Source organism: Lagopus leucura, unplaced genomic scaffold, assembly GCF_019238085.1.
Source record: "Lagopus leucura isolate 7727_CA_CO unplaced genomic scaffold, USGS_WTPT01 Super-Scaffold_100159, whole genome shotgun sequence".
Taxonomy (NCBI): domain Eukaryota; kingdom Metazoa; phylum Chordata; class Aves; order Galliformes; family Phasianidae; genus Lagopus; species Lagopus leucura.
Genome location: NW_024962335.1, coordinates 35,228,737 through 35,248,237, shown reverse-complemented (window position 1 = coordinate 35,248,237; position 19,501 = coordinate 35,228,737). Strand labels below are relative to the sequence as shown.

At 41.4% G+C, this 19,501-nt stretch overlaps 2 protein-coding genes across 6 annotated transcripts in view; one reads left to right on the top strand and one right to left on the bottom strand.

Moving 5' to 3' along the window:
- The window catches only part of CUNH12orf4 (chromosome unknown C12orf4 homolog), a 29,263-nt gene extending 18,996 nt beyond the window's left edge, over nt 1–10,267 (bottom strand). For 3 of the 4 annotated variants that reach the window (XR_006182064.1, XM_042889705.1, XM_042889706.1), the window contains exons 1-4: nt 10,162–10,267; nt 8,017–8,211; nt 7,605–7,750; nt 6,050–6,231 (exon numbers count right to left, since the gene is read on the bottom strand). Coding sequence is in view for 3 of the 4 variants with exons in the window: in XM_042889705.1 (XP_042745639.1) it covers nt 6,050–6,231; nt 7,605–7,750; nt 8,017–8,194 (506 nt within the window). In the remaining variant the exon portion in view is untranslated. Of the gene's footprint in view, nt 1–6,049; nt 6,232–7,604; nt 7,751–8,016; nt 8,212–10,161 lie in introns of those variants that run through there. The other variant, XM_042889707.1, reaches the window with a different exon arrangement.
- A 39-nt stretch (nt 10,268–10,306) lies between these two features.
- On the top strand, nt 10,307–19,049 carry RAD51AP1 (RAD51 associated protein 1). 2 transcript variants are annotated; one of them, XM_042889709.1, is made up of 8 exons: nt 10,307–10,411; nt 11,856–11,905; nt 12,878–13,016; nt 14,147–14,256; nt 15,258–15,407; nt 16,474–16,620; nt 17,606–17,725; nt 18,447–19,048. In XM_042889709.1, the coding sequence occupies exons 1-8, from the start codon at nt 10,392–10,394 to the stop codon at nt 18,572–18,574; spliced, it is 864 nt and encodes a 287-aa protein (XP_042745643.1). In that variant the 5' UTR covers nt 10,307–10,391; the 3' UTR covers nt 18,575–19,048. The 2 variants fall into 2 exon arrangements, with proteins under 2 accessions (XP_042745643.1, XP_042745642.1); XM_042889708.1 differs by lacking the exon at nt 10,307–10,411 and adding an exon at nt 10,805–11,008 and having other exon boundaries at nt 18,447–19,049.
- Nucleotides 19,050–19,501: the final 452 nt, after the last annotated feature.

The window sequence follows — 19,501 nt, the reverse complement described above, 5'->3', positions numbered from 1 at the left end:
GCTACTTCAGAGTCAGACACTTAATTCTAACAATTTTAGGGGGGTAGTTCTCTATTTAGTTAACTCTTTTCAGTTAACTGTTTTATCCAAGAATAATGGAAAAGTCACTGGACATAAAAGAAAAAAACTCAAACTTTAGGTTAGGAGCATACATATTTTCAATTTAAAATAGCTATCATGTTTTGATTTGTTGGTTGTTTTTTTTTTCCCAAATAAAAATTAATTGGACAGTCCAGAATATGAAAAATTTCCCAGCTAGCTACTATAATGCAGACATAACTACTGTTTTGAAATAAAATTTCTCAACCCTTTTTGCTTTGCTCCCTCACAAATACAAATGATGCAAACATGTAACCACCAGGAAGTAGGCTAAACACACTTATTTTTAATACCCAGATAAGTTTCCAGCTCTTGCTGTATTCAAAAATGGGCACTGGAGCTAATGAACATGATCCTGCTATCAGCTGTTCATCCAAATACCTCATCTCTCCCTCATCTTCCAAATTTCCTGGCTTCACTTTGTCTTTTGTATTCACCCTAGTCTTCAGAAATAAATAGATTTACTACAGCAAACTTAAGTTGATGGTCACGAATTCCAAACCACCTCCTGTGTAAACAGGTTACCTGCACTCATAGTTGAGCTGCGTGCAATTACTGCTATTAACACTAAGTGGTCTCTCTTCTTTATAAATAATCAAGACAATCTAAGAATCCACAAAAAAGAAAAAAAAAAAAAATTATGCTTACACACATTACTGGAGATTTTCACCCACAAATTAGAGATATGTAAGATTTATTCTCGAGGTACATTAAAAATAAACAAAAAAGCTACATAAATAGCTATACATCATACAAAAGGAGCTTAAAAACAAAAATAGTGCTGCTTACAATGCTAAAACATACTGTTTCGAATATTTTGGTATTTCACAAGCATTGCCAGCATTTGTATCTAGCACTTATAACATCCCGCAGTGCATATTCTCCCCCTTGTGGGCAAAGCAGCCACATGCAACTTTACAATCCTAGGGAAGACCGGATCCCACGCACACTCACATATTTTCTAGAGTTACTGAATTGAAGTTCATTCAGTTCCATTCCTCCTTCTTTTGATATTTGTTATCGCCCCTACAAAAAGCCCTCGAGAGGGCAGCGACACGTCGCTGACCACCTGAGACACAGCGGAGGAGGTAGTACAGCTCTCTCCCAGGCTGTCTTAACGTGGTGCTTTTGTAAGGTACCCCTGTCTGCACTCCCCTGCAAGGAGTCTTGTTATTGCTATTGGTGGTAAGTGCCAGGGCACTTAGCGAACCCGGCAATAGTGTGAGGGTAGGGGGCAGCAGGGCAGGGCTGATCACTTGCACCCCTATAGGACTTTCTTGCTGAGTTAGTGAGCCTGCTGGTAGCCATGGGTGCACCCCGGCAGAAGGCTTCAAACACAAAAACTGTGAAGAGCCATGCAGAGGTCCCAAGCACGCGCAGCAGAAAGACAGTAGCCAAGAAGACGGTCCAGAGCCAGACTGAGGTCTGGTGCATGCATAGAGAGGAGAACAAGGGTATGAAGTGTGTGGCGACTCAGACAGAGATAACATCACGAGATGCTAGTGTGCAGGTCACTGGCTGTGAGGAGTGCCACAGCCTGGCCTTTGCAGTGCCACAGGAAGGAGGCAGCACTTGTACAAGGTGCGAGCAATTGAATGACTTGCTCAGCCTTGTGATTAGCCTGAAGGAGGAAGTGGAGAGGCTGAGGACTATAAAAGAGTGTGAGAGGGAGATTGACTGGTGGTGTCAGTCCCTCTCAACCTCAGGTTCTCGGCACACAGACGAGGCTCCTCACGGAGCACGTCAGCCCCTGCCACCTTACAAACAACTGGTAAAGGGGAACCAGCCAGCTGACAGCGTTTCAGAGAGCCCCCTGTCCTCTCTTCCCCCTAACAGCAATTTGAGAAGGGAGGAGGAGTGGAAACGGGTACCTGCTCGGCGGAGGGGGCATCCCCCATCCCGACCATCCCCGGCTCCCCAGGTGCCTCTGCGTAACAGGTTTGAGGCCCTGGAAGTTGAGGGGGGGACAAGTGAGAGTGCGGAGACAAGTTCACCCGTGAGGTTGCCTCAGGCGAAGCGGTCGCCCCCAACCCTCAAGACTGCTTCTACCCGTAAGGACAGGAGGGTGATTGTCATAGGCGACTCCCTTCTGCAAGGAACAGAAGGCCCTATATGCCGGCCCGACCCTACCCGCAGAGAGGTGTGCTGCCTTCCTGGAGCACAGGTCAGGGACATTTCAAAGAAAATTCCTGGGTTGATTCAGCCTTCAGATTATTACCCGCTTTTAATAATTCAGGCTGGCGGCGAGGAAGTTGATAAGGAAAGCCTGAGGTCTATCAAGAAAGACTTCAGGGGAATGGGGCGAATACTTGAAGGAGCTGGGGTGCAGGTGGTCTTTTCTTCTATGCCCGTGGTGTCAAGGAAAGGTACAGAGAGGATCCAAAATACCCAACTCTTCAATAGATGGCTTAAGAGCTGGTGCAGGCGCAAGAATTTCGGCTTTTTTGACCATGGGGCAATTTACACTGCACCTGGCATGATGGCTGCTGATGCATGCAGCCTGTCCCTGAGGGGAAAGAGGATCTTAGCTGAAGAATTAGCGGGACTCATTGACAGGTCTTTAAACTAGGAATGAAGGGGGAAGGGGACAAAATAAGGGCTACTGGAGTTGAACGGGTCATTCGAGGGCTTATACCAAACTCCATGGGCAATGACGGCAGAGTGCATAGGGAAGGACTAGGGCAGGGGGATGCTGGGGATGCTGCTGTTCTAGGGGATCCTAGATCCCTTATAAAGGTGGCGAGATGGATAGCCCGGCTGAAGTGCCTTTATACCAACGCACGCAGCCTGAGTAACAAGCAGGAGGAACTGGAAACTGTGATGCACTCGGGAAGTTATGACCTTGTTGCTATCACAGAAACATGGTGGGATGACTCCCACAATTGGGATACTGCCATCGACGGCTATAGACTCTTTAGGAGAGATAGGCGAGGTAGGAGGGGTGGGGGAGTTGCTCTCTATGTCAGAGATTGGATAAACTGTGAGGAGCTCCCTACGAGAAGCAGTCAGGAACAGGTTGAGAGCCTGTGGGTTAGGATTAGAGATGGGACAAATATAGGTCAGCTGGTGTTAGGGGTATACTACAGACCACCTGATCAAGGGGAGGCTGTTGACGAGGCTTTCTTGCTCCAGATGCGTGAGATGTATGGCTCACGGGCTCTTGTCCTGGTGGGGGACTTCAACCATCCGGACATCTGCTGGGAAAACCACACGGCGAGCTGCAAGAGCTCCAGAAGGCTCTTGGAATCCATTGATGATAGCTTTCTGGTTCAGGTATTGGACAGACCGACCAGAGGTGAAGCGTTGCTGGACCTGCTGCTCACCAACGCCGAGGAGATCATCAAAGGCGTCAAGGTTGGAGGCTGCCTGGGCTCCAGCGACCACGCCCTGGTTGAGTTTGTGATCTCAAGCGATGTGGGCCTGGCAAAGAGCAGGACCAGGACACTGAACTTCAGAAGAGCAGACTTCAAGCTACTCAATGGATTGCTGGCCAAGATCCCCTGGCGCGCTGCCCTCAAAGACAAGGATGTTGAGGAGAGCTGGCGGCTCTTCAAAGATGCCCTCCTGGAAGCACAAGAGGTCTCCATTCCTCTGAATAAGAAAGTGGGCAGGCGAGGTAGGAAACCGGCTTGGCTCAGCAAGGACCTGCTGAGAGAACTGAGGGCGAAGAAAGGGGTGTACAAGCTCTGGAAACAAGGCTGTGTCACCTGGGAAGAGTACAGGAACGCCGTCCGGACTTGCAGACGTGGGATCAGGGAAGCCAAGGCACAGGCAGAACTGAACTTGGCAAGGGACGTGAAAAACAATAAGAAAACCTTCTACAGGTACATTGCCCAGAAGAGACAGGCCAAAACGGGCGTACCCACTTTGGTAAATTTAAAAGGAGAACTGGCTTCAACAGATGAAGAGAAAGCTGAGGTGCTGAATGAGTTCTTCACCTCGGTCTTCACTGGTGGCCAGGATTCTAGTCTTTTTCACGTCCCTGAACCCTGCATCCCCAAACCTCTATGTGGGGACCAAGGAGGTAAATCCCTCCCCACTGTAAGGGCAGAGCAAGTCCGAGAGTGCCTCCTTAGACTGAATGAATACAAGTCTATGGGGCCGGATGGCGTGCATCCCAGGGTCCTGAAGGAGCTGGCTGAGGTGGTTGCCGAGCCGCTCTCCATCATATTTGAGAAGTCGTGGCTGTCAGGTGAGGTCCCGAACGACTGGAGGAAGGGTCATGTCACTCCCATATATAAGAAGGGGAGCAGGGAGGACCCGGGGAACTACAGGCCGGTGAGTCTTACCTCCGTGCCTGGGAAGATCATGGAACAGATCCTCCTGGACAACATGCTCGGTCACATAAAGAATGAGCATGTGATCTGAGACAGCCAGCACGGCTTCACCAAAGGAAGGTCATGCCTAACTAATCTTGTGGCCTTCTATGATGGAGTGACGGCATTGGTGGACGAAGGGAAGGCGACCGATGTCATTTACCTGGACCTGAGCAAGGCCTTTGACATGGTCCCCCACCACATCCTCATCTCCAAATTGGAGGGAAGTGGATTTGATGGGTGGACGACCCGATGGATAAGCAATTGGTTGAAAGGCCTCAGACAGAGGGTGGTGGTCAATGGCTCTATGTCCAGGTGGAGGCCGGTAACAAGTGGTGTCCCCCAAGGGTCTGTCTTGGGACCGGTGCTCTTTAACATCTTTATTAATGACATCGATGAGGGAATTGAGTGCACCCTCAGCAAGTTTGCTGACGACACCAAGCTGAGTGGTGCGGTTGATACGGTGGAAGGAAGGGATGCCATTCAGAGGGACCTCGACAGGCTGGAAAGCTGGGCTCGGGTGAACCTGATGAGGTTCAACACGGCAAAGTGCAAGGTTTTGCATTTGGGCCGGAAGAACCCCAGGCACCTGTACAGGCTGGGAGGAGCGGTCCTTGAGAGCAGCTCGGCAGAGAAGGACCTGGGGGTCCTGATGGACGAGAGACTGAATATGAGCCAGCAGTGCGCTCTGGCAGCTCGAAAGGCAAATGGGATCCTGGGCTCCATCAGGAGAGGGGTGCCCAGCAGGGACAGGGAGGTGATTGTCCCTCTCTACTCGGCTCTTGTGAGGCCCCATCTGGAGTACTGTGTCCAGGTGTGGAGCCCTCAGTACAAGAAAGACATTGAGATTTTGGAAAGGGTCCAGAGGAGGGTGACTAAGATGATCAGGGGGCTGGAGCACCTCCCCTATGAGGACAGGCTGAGGGAGTTGGGCTTGTTCAGCCTGGAGAAGAGAAGGCTGCGGGGTGACCTCATTGCAGCCTATCAATACCTGAAGGGAACCTACACCCAGGAGGGGAGTAAACTCTTCAAAAGGGCTGATAACAGCAGGACTAGGGGAAATGGTTTTAAGTTGAAGGAGGGAAGATTTAGGTTGGATGTTAGGGAGAAGTTCTTTACTAGGAGAGTGGTTAGGCCCTGGAACGGGCTGCCCAGGGAGGTTGTGGATGCCCCGTCCTTGGACGTGTTTAAGGCCAGGTTGGACGGGGTCCTGGGCAACCTGATCTGAATGTGTATGTTTGGTGGCCCTGCTAGGCAGGGGGGTTGGAACTACATGATCCTTGGGGTCCCTTCCAACCCGGGTGATTCTGTGATTCTGTGATCTGTGTGATTCTTTCATCTGGTGGAACTTCCAATTTCTCATTTAAATTACAATAAGGGCAAAGCACGGTACATACTTATACTTCGTTTACCAGACATCCTAAGCGCTTATAATAGAACAAATGGGAATCAACACCATCAAACCTTATATTACTCAGATGACCTTTTCTAATTCTCAGTGACCAAGTACAATGGAAGATAGCTGACCCTAGTAATATAGGCTAAGTATTTATTACGTACTTAAAGACAGAAACATAAATCTGGTGGTGTACACCCATATTTGGCATAACAATAAAATAAAATAAAAATAATACCTTTCCTGTAGTTTTTTCAATTCCACATCTCTTTCACTTATTAATTCTGAGATGCTAACAAAATAATTGTGTTCCAGGTTTAACAGGGTCTCAGAAGCTGGAGAATGTATCAGATCATGATAAACATCTGCAAAATCTTCATCCCAGCTGTTTTCTTCAGGTTTTGCATACTCTAACGTTGTCTAAAAATTATAAAAGATACATCCTTAAGGGTTCCAAATGATTTAAAATAAAGATGTCTTATAATGGTGGCACAAAACCAACTGGACATTCATTCTGATGTACATCCTTCAACATACATTAACTATCTCTTCCCTAATTTAAGTCATCTATACTCTGGCTTAACTATTATTATTTTCTCTCTTCCCATATACTCTCTTTTTGAAAGCAACCAACAGCAGAAGCATTTTGATTACAGAGAGGGATGATCAATTTTCAGCCACCAACCCATTGCAAAGAAGAAAATTTAGCACTTTTTTTTTTATATTACCTTAAAATAATATCTGTATGATATTTCATCATTTGATGAATTTTAGATTGGGTTCAAAACATCGGCTATGAAAAGAAAAATGTTTTATTACAAAGGAGAACCAATTGTTGATATAATTAGAATGTGATCAACAATGATTTCAGAAAAGCAATTTTTACTGAATAACGAATGACCCAAACATGTCAATTCAGCAAGCTCTTCTACACCGAAACACTCTGTATATTTTTATATACCAGTTTAACCTGACAAATGTAGCTGATATATTGAATAATAAATTAAGGAATATCAAAAGACAATATAATTCTAATCCTCGCACAGAGACAAGGTTTTGAATAGTCTGCCTAACCTATTCATTTCTTCAGAGAAAAGAGGGTAAACTCATTGTTTCATCACACTCCTATGCTCCCCCCCAAAAAAAAATTCCTTCTTAAATGTTCGGCTAATTTCATTTTGTTGATGTTCATTAAGGCAGACATTTTGTTTTGCCAATTTTCTTTATAACGGACATACATTCCAGCATTTTCCCGCAATATTCTTCACTCTTTCACAACAAGTTAGGCCCTCAAACTTTTCGACAATAGCTGCAGTTTCTGTCATGCTTTTTTCTCTCCACTAGGACTCCTCCAATTCCTCTGCATTCCTCTTTTTTGAAGTTTAAACACAAAACAAATAACTAAGAGTACAATATTCGTATGAACTCAGAAAATGAGCTGAAAACCACATACCTCCTCCTTTGGAGTCCTCGTTCATATTTTTGCAATTTACCATCTTCTGATTTGGTTCTAATGCACTGTAACCCATACATCCACTTCTGTAAATTGACTGTAAATATCTGTTTCACCTTTCTATTTTGATTTTATAGCCCAACTAAATTTTTGCCAGTAATGACATAAATTCAGGAAAAACCTGATAAAGAACTTGCATGATCACTTCAGAATAAAAGGGAAAAATTACAAGAATTGATCAGTAAAAATGAATTTGTGTAATTCTGCACCTTTGCAGAAGTGATTATCTGCGTATATGTGCACATACACTCAGAAAACAAGTTCTGAATATTAATCTTACCTCTTTATAAGCTTTAGCCCAAGTATCTGCCAGCTGGTTTACGTCTACTTCTCCTGACTTCACAGCTTCCAGAGCCATTTCAGCTTCTCTATCATAACCCTTTATAGTTTCATCTTCTATAAACTTATTAAGAGATTGCTTCAGGTCTTTTATAACAAGAAGAGAGCATCAACAAAACCACGTCAGTGGAGTATTAGTAATCAAGTAAGATACAAAGGTTTTTCTGAAAAGCTTTCATTTGGGCATCATACTTGCTCGTACTGACAGCCATATTCATAAATGTTTTGCTGTTCTTGTTTTTAATTAAAAAAAAAAAAAACGACTTTTTTTTCAGTACTTGTTTCTTAAAGTATCTTGTAAAACATTTATGTACACTGATACTTGACATGAATTTTAAAAAAAAAGTTCTTACCATTTTCTACAAAGCATGGCAGATTGTGCAGAAGCATTAGACGCCCATGCAAATGACTAATATTCTCTTGCACAGGAAATTTGAGAGGCACTGTAAGCACAAAATGTTGATTTCCAATATTGAGTGTGTATACATAGTCTCTCTCTCCAGCACAGGCCTTTCCTCTATTAGGCTTCATTTTCTTGAGTTCATTTCCTGCAGTAGCAATGAAAACAGCAATAATTACATTCTCATAAAACAAATAAATAAATGCAAATGTCTTTGTTAGTAATTTACAATTTCTAGCAAGAAAACTTTTAATCCTGCATTTTTTATTGGTGTTCATTTCAGCTTTGGATTCCAAACACGCAGGTAGAAGCTGTAAAATAAACACCAGTTTCCAGAACACTGAGTTATTCCAAACTGGGATTGAGCGCATTATGGTACTTACTTTCAAGAATTACAGTATAAACCTTGTGACTAAAAGGCAGAAACAACAGAAGAAAAACACATAAAAAGCTATCTTTAACTGAGAAACTGTAACTGCAGACAACTATGTCTCAAAAACAGAAATAGTTTGGAGCATTAGGATTAGCATTAGGATTTTATTGCCTCTTCTCTACCGATGGTAGAGTTGTGGGAGGGGAAGACAGCAGCAACTTCTGGAAGAAGCTTACTTACTTCTTTTGAAACTTGCCTAAGGATAAATTGGATTTATTTTTAAAGGAAACCATGAGAAGGAAAAAAAAAAAAAAAAAAAAAAAGAAAAAAGCAAGAGAACTGTCTACAAGACAAAAATGAACAATGGAAGCTGTCTTGTGTCTTGGTGGTTTTTCTCTCCACAAGGTCTCCTTCATAGATTTACAGTTCTCTTCTTTGAACATACCCTGCAATGTTGGGCATCTTATTCTAATGGGAACCTCCTCAGTGCTAAAAGCCACTGTCCAAGGAGAAGAAAAGCAGAAAACAAAAAGTTTATTCTCCACAGAAAAATTTATAGGATTAGTCTATAGGGTCATGAACAAGTCCACATGCTAGGAATCGATTAAACAAATGACTTTAGTACTGTTTACTCCACCTTGAATGCTGCATTCAATTCAGGGACTCCCAGCACAATAAAGACAGACACCTGTTAGAGCAAATCCAGAGGAAGGCCACAGAAATGATCAGCGAACTGGAGCACCTTTCCTGTGAAGACAGGCTGAGAGTTCTTTATTTTCTTGCCTGGACAACAGAAGGCTCCAGGAAGACATTGCAGCACCCAGCCAGTACCTAAAGGGAGCTAACAGATAAGCTGGGGAAGGACTTTTTATCTGCAGTGATAAGACAAAGGGTACCAGTTTTAAAATAGAAGGTTGAGACACTGGAACAGGTTCCTCAGAGAAGCTATGGGTGCTCAATTCCTTAAAGTATTGAAGGCCAGGTTGGATGGCACCTTAGGAAATCTGATTTAGTGGGAGGTGTCCAAACAGTTGGAAGTATCTGATCTTTTCAATCCAAACCATTCACTGATTCTGTAGAAAACTTAACACATAGTTGAAAGATATATCATCCTGTATTTTATCTACAAGTTCCATACATGAATGAACATTCCAAGACAACCAAAACTAAATTGAGGCCGGCACATGTCCAGTTGCAGAGAGGGATCTGAACAGCACCACTTAGACATGCAAAAGCCACAAACATCTCTGTACCATTCCTCGAGTAAACTAACTTTAAGAGGGGAAGACAAAGGATGTGAAAAGTTTTCGATCGCCATGCAACAGCGCACTCAGTCTGCATTTGTGTCCTCAAACCCACTGCAGGCTCAAGGTTAACAGGCTCAGAGGAAAGGCAGCAGTAGCTGCGGTTACTGAAAACGCAGAAACAAAGTTGGTGACAGAAGGGAAGAGGAGAAGGGTCTGCAGTAACGTGTTCCCCGGGAGAACAAAGCCCCCCGCCCAGCTCCGAGGCAAGCTCGTTCAGTCACGAGACCGCAAGGCTCAGCTGCGGAGATACGGCACAAGAGGGGCGGCCCGGCCGACAGGGCAGACGAACGCCGCACCGGCTCCGGAGCGGTCTCACCAAGCCGAGGGGCGCTGGCCGACCGGTGCAGGGCTGACAGGGGCTGGGGCCGGCGCCCTCGTACGAAAGGCAGGAGTGACTTCCACCGCACTCATCTCTCACCTGGATTCCGGACGAGGTATTCGATTTTTCTGTCCGGGAAGCGCCGATGCCAGGACCTCCTCCCTTCCCTTCAATAGCTTCTCATCCGGAGACGCAGATTCGACGCCGTAGAACCGGCTGTCTCCGCTCCGCCTCTCTGTGGCGAATGTGCAATTCTGCTGGAATCAAAAGAGAGGAACAGTGTCGTCAACGGCGCGCGTCTTTCGCGGCCGTCGCCGGCTGCCGCGGCGATGGCGGGGATGGTGCGGAGGTGCGTGATGTAGCTCGGGTCGGGTCCGGTCGCGCCGCGCGGACGGGACGAGGGACATGAGCGCGTGTTGCGCGGTTCGGTGGCCGCCGTGCCTTCCGCTCCTCGGGGCGCGGAGGCGTTGGGAGTGCGCGCCGAACAGTGCCGAGCGGTTTTTCTTCGAAAGCCTCTGGTGCGCTGCATCTGCCCGTCGCTTGCGTGACGTCCACCCCGCTCTCCCCTGTTGTCAGTTCTGCTGGACCTGTTCTTGGAGGCGAGATCTTTTCTGTGGGCTGCTGCAGAGCGAGGCTTGTGGGCGGTTTGGCGACGTTTCTTCTCCAGCTGAAAGCACGGGGCTCTTCCTGCAGTAGGAGAACAAACAAACTAACACAACAAGTAGGCAGCAGCTGCCCTTCTGTTCATCAGAGAGCTTGTGCGTGAAGGTGGTGGCCTTCAGGTGGGCTCTGAGAGGCAGTCGTACACCTCATGCAAAGGGGCCCTCTGGGTACAGAAACACCTGCACTGGTAGCAGTGTGGCATGGTAAACCATGTAAAAACTGCATGGAAAACACACCTTGAGCATCTGGAAGTGACCGAGGAATTGAATAAATCTCTGAGAAGGTGTGTGTGTGTAAGAATACCGTGCTTCCGTAAGGAGAACAACAAAAACACTTATTTAGGAGCTATTCAGGCAAGGAGATGAATGGATTGAGAACAGTGCTGCGGAGGATTGGGAGTGTTTGTTGGTGAAAGACCCAACGCATGTCAACAGTATGCAGTTCCAGCCCAGAAGGCCAACTGTAACCTGGGCTGGGTCAAAAGAGGGGTGGCTAGCAGGGCAAGGAAGGTGATTGTTCCCCTGTGCTCTGCACTCATGAGGGCCTGTCTGGAAAACCATGCTGATGCTTTGGGCTACCAGCAGGAGAAGAATGAAGACCTGTTGAAGCAAGTCCAGATGAGGGCCATGAAGATGAGTGGGTCTGGAGCACCTCTCTGTAAGGCATTTTCAGGGGGCTTGGCTTGTTCAGCCTGGGGACAAGAAGACCCTATAGCAGCCTTCTAGTACCTAAAGGGAACCTATAACAAAACTGGAAAGGGACTCTCAGAAGGACAAGAAGAAACAATTTTAAACTTAATGAGGGTAGGTTTAGTTGAATATTAGGAAGAAATTCTTCACTATGAGGGTGGTGAGGCAGTAAAACAGGTTACACAGAGAAGCCGAAGTACGCTAAATGGGCAGCCTGATCTAGTGGGGGTGTCCCTGCACTTGGAAGGGGAGGTTGGAACTATCACTTCCAACCAAGCTATTCTAATACTCTTAGTAACCATGTTTGCAATAGTTACAAGTTACACATGTATTTGGACATACATTGCTTTTCTCCTTAAATACATGATTTAAACCAAATCAAGAATTAGCTAGTAAGGATTCTCAATATGAAAGGCTTAATACTGTGTTCTTTTGCTACAGGAACAGGAAAATTGTTAATTATTCAGAATTTGGGGATTTTGAAGATGGTGGTAAGTGATGTATTTCTGTACATAACTGAAATGCCAAGCACGAATGCCACAACCTAAAGCATCAGCAGAGTGGTCTTCTTTTTTGTGACTTAGTTAAGTGACAAGGCTATTAATGTTTTCAGTGGATGTAAACTGAGCACATTGTTAAAAATCTTGATTCAACAAGAATATGATTTCTGTAAGCCAGAGCATAACAATAGTTTGCCAGGGATCTGTTGAATGCACTGTGTCTTTTGATTGCAGGAAAATCTGTTTCTCTGTCTGCCTCAGTTTTCAGAGAGAGTTACTTGTTCCATGTCCTCCTTATGATCATTTCACAAGTCTGCATATCAGAATATAAAGGGAGTTATGTAGTTGGTTGTGCACAGATCTAACATTTCTCATGGAGGTCTGTGTCTTAAAGAATTTTGGATAAGGATTTATGAATTAAATTTTGAATTCTATGGATAACAAAAATAGATTGCAGTCTATTTGTTGTCTTGACAGTCCTCCTTCTAAGCCCTAATGGGTATTGCATAATTTTCCTTTATGAATTTGGATTAACTTTTTTTTTTTCTTTTTCCTGTGCTATTTGTCGGTTTTTGGTATCCACTGAACATTTTGAAGTGATAGGAAGGGGAAGGAAAAATTAAATGATCTTGAAGATCTCTTGTAAGTCATGATTATTAAGTATTTCAAAAGGTGAAACTTGCAGCTGTTGAGAAACTCAATACTGAACCATTAGTCATATATTGTTAATATAAATTGCCTTTAACACGGATGCATAAGAGGTCTTGTTATATTTTCATTTAAATTGCATTGAAGAACAGTAGATTTACACTTGTCTCTTTATTAACAGATTTAATTTCAGAAAGGTTGTGTATTTTGTATTTTCAGTATATGATGAAATTGAGTTGAGTGACTTCTTTTTGACCACATAGAAGAATATACTGAAGGAAAATTAATTAAAGCTTGTTAATATCTCTTACATAGATGAAGACTTTGCATGCATAGCTGCACCTTTAACAAAAAAATCCAGAACACAGCCTAAGGAACCAAAAAAGGAGACAAAGAAGAAGCAAAAGCCACGAAAAGAATCGACTCCATTGCAAAAAGCGTCACCTATTGGAAAGTAAGAAAAATTGAAATGTGGTTTACTGCGTTTGTAATAGGAGCCTGGACTTACAAAACAGTATTTTTTCTTTTTTTCCTATCGTTTTATGCATTTGAGAATGAAGACTCAAAGTGTTATTTTAAGAATTAGAATGTTCACAGAATCACAGAATTGTAGGGGTTGGAAGGGACCTCCTGAGATCATCGAGTCCAACCCCCCTGCCAAAGCAGGTTCCCTACACCAGGTAGCACAGGTAGGCATCCAGGCAGGTCTTGAACATCTCCAGAGAAGGAGACTCCACCACCTCCCTGGGCAGCCTGTTCCAGTGCTCCGTCACCCTCACTGTAAAGAAGTTCTTGCGCATGTTTGTGCGGAACTTCCTATGCTGCAGTTTCCAGCCGTTTCCCCTTGTCCTGTCACCATTCACTACTGAAAAGAGTCCGGCCTCGCCATTCTGCCCCCCACACCTTAGATATTTATAGACCTGGATCAGGTCCCATCTCAGTCTCCTTTTCTCAAGGCTGAACAGACCCAGTTCACTCAGCCTTTCCTCATAGGGGAGATGCTCCAGGCCCTTCACCATCTTCGTGGCCCTCCACTGGACTCTTTCCAAGAGATCCCTGTCTTTTTTGTACTGGGGAGCCCAGAACTGGACGCAGTACTCCAGATGAGGTCTTACCAGGGCAGAGTAGAGGGGGAGGATCACCTCCTTTGACCTGCTGGCCACACTCTTTTTAATGCACCCCAGTAAGCCATTGGCCTTTTTGGCCACAAGGGCACACTGTGTTATTGTTGTTGTTGTTTTTTACCCTTTATCTTCATTTAACACTCTGCACACTGTATTTTCAGGGCCAGTCTTTTGTGCATATACGATTTTTATGACTATTATTTTATAGAAGTGGAAGTCGAGATGGATGATGTTTGTCTTGTTTTCTCCTGTAATAATACTTTTAAATATATTGTGCTTTAAATATCAGTAGATACTTTCTGTAAGTCTTTTCTGGAACTAATTTGTGACATGATGTTTGATAAAGTACATATTGAAATATTAATTTCTGTAGAAATATTGATATTTAAATCTTAGTAAGTCAGAAATAGGTTAGTGACTCTTGTCTCATTATACTTTCATTTTGAATGTTTGTTTTCAGGACATCCTTGGATGATAGTTCCTGTGAAAGGGATTTGAACGTTACCTTGGCCTTGTCCATCAAAGAAAAATCAGCAAATATCCACGAAGTGCAAAATTCAGAAGAACAAGGTTATTGTACAGTTCAGTGCAATACTCTGTTTATATGTGCTGAACTCAACGTGACTTGTTTTATAAAAAAATAGATTGAAAGTCATGTTTTATTCAAGATGTCATGATAAGAAAATGTGAATTTCGAGGTGGTACCTGCCTTCTTAAGTTAATAGCTTTTACTAGGAGAAAAATAACTTCTCTATAAGATCTTTTGAATAAGTTGTTTAGAGAGAGATAAAAATTTTATTTTCATTTCTTAATAACTTGCATTTTTATAATGTAATTTTCAAATATTGTTATTCTGTATTTTTTAAATTTTATTTTCTGGATACCTAAAACAATAAGAATATTGAATCAGGAGATAGGAGACCTGTTTTTCCAACTGCAGTGTAGACAGTGAACTTTTAGGTGTTTTCATACTCCGTCTTTTCAGAAAAAGCATTTAAATTCACATTTAAATACATTTTTCTCATTTTTCTTTCTCGTGTTTCCTGTTTTTCAATTATGTGGGGAAAAAGAAAGTGTCTATATTTTAAAATATGTTAAATGTTGAGGAATTTAAAAGTCCTAGCATTGGAAAAAAAACCTACTGTGAATGAAATAGTTACAGACCACTAAATATTTTCTGGAATAAACAGCAGACACAATGTTTTTAGATGTTTATTTGCTTTTACAAGAAGCAACGCTTATCCTCAATTTCTTAATGTGTCTGGAACTTGTAAGCATCAGATTTGCTGTGCCACTGGAAACTTTTTCATGTTTCTCATTTTATTTTGGCTTTCTGTCCTTTAGTTAGTTTGATTACAGATAAACACGGATCACTTTTACTACCAGAAAGTACAGTTTGATCAGTTAAAAAAGTGAGAATGTGATAAAAACAGGTACAGATAATATGCTTCTCTAATAGCGTACTTTAGAAAAACAAAAAAGAATTCAGAGCCTCAAGACTCAAATACCTGCTTCTCTTTGAGCAGAGTTACTGGGAGTTTGGATTAATTAGACCACCTTCTGTTCTCTAGGTCTCAGTCAGGTTCTAGATGATGACATACCTATGAATGGCTGTAGGCAAAGGACGGCAGCATTTAAAGCTTTCTCTCATCAGAAGTTACTGACCATTGACAGTTGTGACAGAGAGCACATTACTTACTCTGAACCAGCGACTGTACCAGGTAAGCTGTCAGTAAACACCCTCTGCTTAGATGTGTATTGAATGTGATTACTTACCCTCAGGTTATATGTTCATTGAAACACATACCACCTTTTTATCTTTCCTTCCTCTTTACTGAATTGTTTTAATACTAGTGATATATGAAGCGGCACTTGGACACTAAATCTAGACACTGGGGCTTATTGATACACATTTCCTAAACTGGCAGAAATCATCCACTTCTCTGTATAAGCTGCAGTATGTCAGAAAATCATTTTTCTACCCCCACGCTGTCTGTTGAAAAATGGTCTCTTGAAAGAGTTACTGTTCATTCTTGCAGTTGTATTGCAGAGAAGTATCATATGTTCTTCATCACAGTTCTTTCAGTGTTGGCTTTATCTAAGCTTATTAAAGAACAAAGTAGCCTTCCTTCTTTCCATTATCAACTCTCAAAAAACCTTGCTGCAGCTGGTTGTAGGTCAATACGATTCGGATAGGATCTAATTACTGAATGTCTGTAGCTCTCTCTCCCTCTTATTCCCCAGTAGTTGACATGTCTTTATCCAGACTTATCCATTACAGAAGGCTTACTGGAAAATATTTCAAAAATCGTCAGTTAAATAAAGTATTTGGAGAATAGTCCAGATATTCCTGCTTGGAAGTTATTCCTAAGATTTGCTAGTGCATTAAAAAAAAAAAAAAACAACTTAAATAATAAATGTGTAAAATCTTTCCTGCAGCTGAAATTTGACATATTTTTCTTCTTCAAATATTTGTGAATAAAATTATGTGAAAATCAGAGGCTGTGACAGAGTTTACCTTTTTCATCTAGCACATTTTTTTTTAACTGATAATTAAAAACTGTTAATTGCATTTTATACCAGTGTTGAAAAACAGGGAGAGAAATCTGTAAATGCAGAATATTTTATGACAGCTATTTCTTTCACGTTTCATCACATATATATATTTTACTATATTCTTAATATACCCTGATTCTTTACATTCAACATGAGATTAGAAGACTTTAGCTAGCATAACAGTAAATTCTATTTCCTCTAACGGGTTGAGATCCTTTTTCCTTGCTGTAGATGAGGAATCAGAAAAAGATTCAGATTATAATGAAGGTAATGATGAAGACTGTGCTATGGAAAAGATGAAAATCAAAGGAAATAAAAAGGAAATAAAGAGGCAGACTGGAAAAGAAAAGACTCCTAAATCTGAGAATAATACTACTGGTAAGCTTCTACTATGAATTTGAAATACAACTTCTTTTAGTATAAAGGTTCCTTTTGTTTTAATCCATACATTTCACAAGAAATATTTCATGTTTTTTTTTGTTTTGATATTCATAATCATTTTTCTTATTTAAAAACCAAGTATCTTAAAAGGGACCTGCAATGGCAGATAAATTAGGCTGACAAACTGACTCTACAGAGTTAAGGGAAATGACAAAAAATCTGAAAGAAAAAAAGCTTTAAAATAAATAAACCCTGCTTACAATAAAAACAGACAAAACTGAATAGACAGAGTTCATTTCTTTTCTTTTTTAAAAAAAACAACAGCATTTAAGAAAAGGCTAAATAATATTGAGTGGTATGAGGACTTAAATACATATGCACAATTTCAGAGCCTGTTCTTGCAGTTGTTGTATGTCATTGCACATGTAAGTCTGTAATCCAAGGACAGCCAAACAAGGCTAGTGCTAAAAACTATTTGGAGAAAATGTTAAAATATTCACGTCCTTCAGACTTGAATTTTTCTCTGTATTGCTAACACAATTTAGTTTTACCTAAATAGTATAGGAAAATTCTTACTGTCATGTTAATCCTGTCTGACTTGATAATGTGTTTCAATTTCAGGCATGAATTTACATAATTTAGTTTACATTTAGTTTTAATTGTGACAAGGAATGGTTTGTTTTATGTACCTGACAGAAGAACCTTCCCTTTTAGCAATTCAGATCTGGAATATCTTTAACAAGAAATAGTTGCAGAGCTTATTAACAAACCAGGGTTGAAATTCCAGAGTATAGTAAGTGTAACTGTTTAAATATATGTTGTTGGTTGGAAGACATGATTGTCTATTAACATCCACATTTGTTTCACTCAGTTCAGAGAGGTCTTGCAGTAAAGAGATCTATCATCTTATACAGTGTAATGATTTCTCAGTAAAAGTGTCTTTCCAAGCTTTTATTTTTATCTGTATTTACTCCTTCAAAAGTAATGAAAGTAAAATCTGAGCAAACACAAAAGAAGATGTCCACGTCTTCAGAACCAGTTGGAAAGCCTCTACATACATCAAGTCCTGTAACAAACAAGAAACCCAAATGGGTACCACCAGGTACATTCAAGTTTGTAACAGATAGATTTGTTGTCTTATGTTTTTAGAAATGCCTCCTAAAAGCGTGCAAACAAATAAACTGTATTTCAGAACAATGACTGCAGAGCATAGATCAAATCGTAAGCAAGAGATTGTATTGTGTCCCTTTCTAGTTCATTAAGAGTTTTCTTTAGCTCTGGTATGTGCTTTGTTGTTTTGTATTCTAAAATAATATTAGAAATATGTTTGAGTGTTTTAACTGCTTTAGTAAGATTAATAGTTAGGAGTTTTAATGTTTTGGGATGTTTAAGCATACTGCTGCTGACTCCTTATTCTTATTTTCCTTCATATTCCTTTTCTGCACACATTTCTTTCCTCTTTGACTCCTTTCTTTTCTCACTTGGCATTATGTTCCATTGTGTGATTGTCTGCCTGAAAATGCACAGTAGGCTTTTACCAGTAGTTTTTCTGTGCCTGTCCAATGCCATGTGGTGCTATTGGTCTGATGCGTTGCTGGTTACTTAAAAATGTGTGCTATGCCTGCTACTTTGGCTCCCAAATGGATTGGTTCCTCGTGAACATGCTGATTTTCTTGTACTTTCATGGTATATTATTCAGTTCTTCTTGCAGTGCCTTTAGAATATCTTTTTTTTGCTCTGCTTTGAAAGCTATGAAAAGATTAGATTTATATTATTTTTTTTCTCTGTGTTCTTAAACCTTTTTGTTTTAATGTTATTTTCAGCTGCAACAGGAACAAGTAACAACTCTACGAAGTATGCTTCAGTTAAATCACCTACTCAGTGTCTTAGGCTTGGCCTTTCCAGACTAGCAAGAGTCAAACCTCTGCATCCCAATGCCACCAGCAGATAGGTGGTCAGTGACAAGGTGCCACGTGAAGGCCTGTATTGAGGAAAGACTTGGGAATGTATTTTGTGTATAAATAGAGGCTGGAAAACCACTGGGCAACAAAAGCTTCACAACATCATCGGTTTTCTAGGATAGTTGTTTAGTACACTTCTAATATTACAGAGTTTTATTCTGTAAAATGCTAGGCATCCTTAAGTGCTACTGCATAATATTATTTAATCAAGGTCATCTGGGTCACCAACTCATTATGAATTATAATCAAAGATACAGGTTTGTAATCTAATTCTCTGTTATGTGAACTCAGCATTAAGATAGTCTAACAGCACAGTGTCAATTATGCAATTCACTATCTCAAATAGATTCTTTAATACAAGTGAAAGTGATGTTTTAAATGTATTTCTGGGAAGACTTAAGCCATCACTTTTATGCCGTCTTCTTCACTTTCAGAATTTGTTAATGTTTGCATGTCTTAAATGTGTTTTTAATTGCTTTTTAAATGTATTTTAGATAGAAATTGTATTTAAAATTTGTATTTTGAAAAAAAGTAAAATAAAATATATAGTCTAATGAATCTTAGTAATTGATTTTATTAATTTTGAAGTTAACTTCCAGATTTTGTCTACAGCCCTGCAAATGTGGGAATAACTTACTGGGCGTCAGTAAACATTAGTTAGGCTCAGAAAATTAGGATTTTGGCATGGACTCCTTCGTCTTTGTTGAAAACCATGATGTCTTGCGTGCATGTGGGATTCATAAAACTTGAAGTGACTGGTACTGAGTCATGAGACTGATTTTTTAGACAGTTTCCCACCTAAGCACATTATGCTAGACACTACAGTTGGGCCTGTATTAATTAAAGGAGTTCGTGATAATTTTCATGCATGTAACATGATATCTGACTGCTTAACATATACAGTAGTGTTAAAAGAA

What these genes read in the sequence shown, in the direction of transcription:
- RAD51AP1 (XM_042889708.1), top strand. Translation starts at nt 10,926, where the DNA reads ATGGTAAACCATGTAAAAACTGCATGGAAAACACACCTTGAGCATCTG. An exon ending in TGAACCAGCGACTGTACCAG is followed by an intron (nt 15,408 to 16,473) that starts GTAAGCTGTCAG and finishes TCCTTGCTGTAG; the next exon opens with ATGAGGAATCAGAAAAAGAT. An exon ending in ACCCAAATGGGTACCACCAG is followed by an intron (nt 17,726 to 18,446) that starts GTACATTCAAGT and finishes TGTTATTTTCAG; the next exon opens with CTGCAACAGGAACAAGTAAC.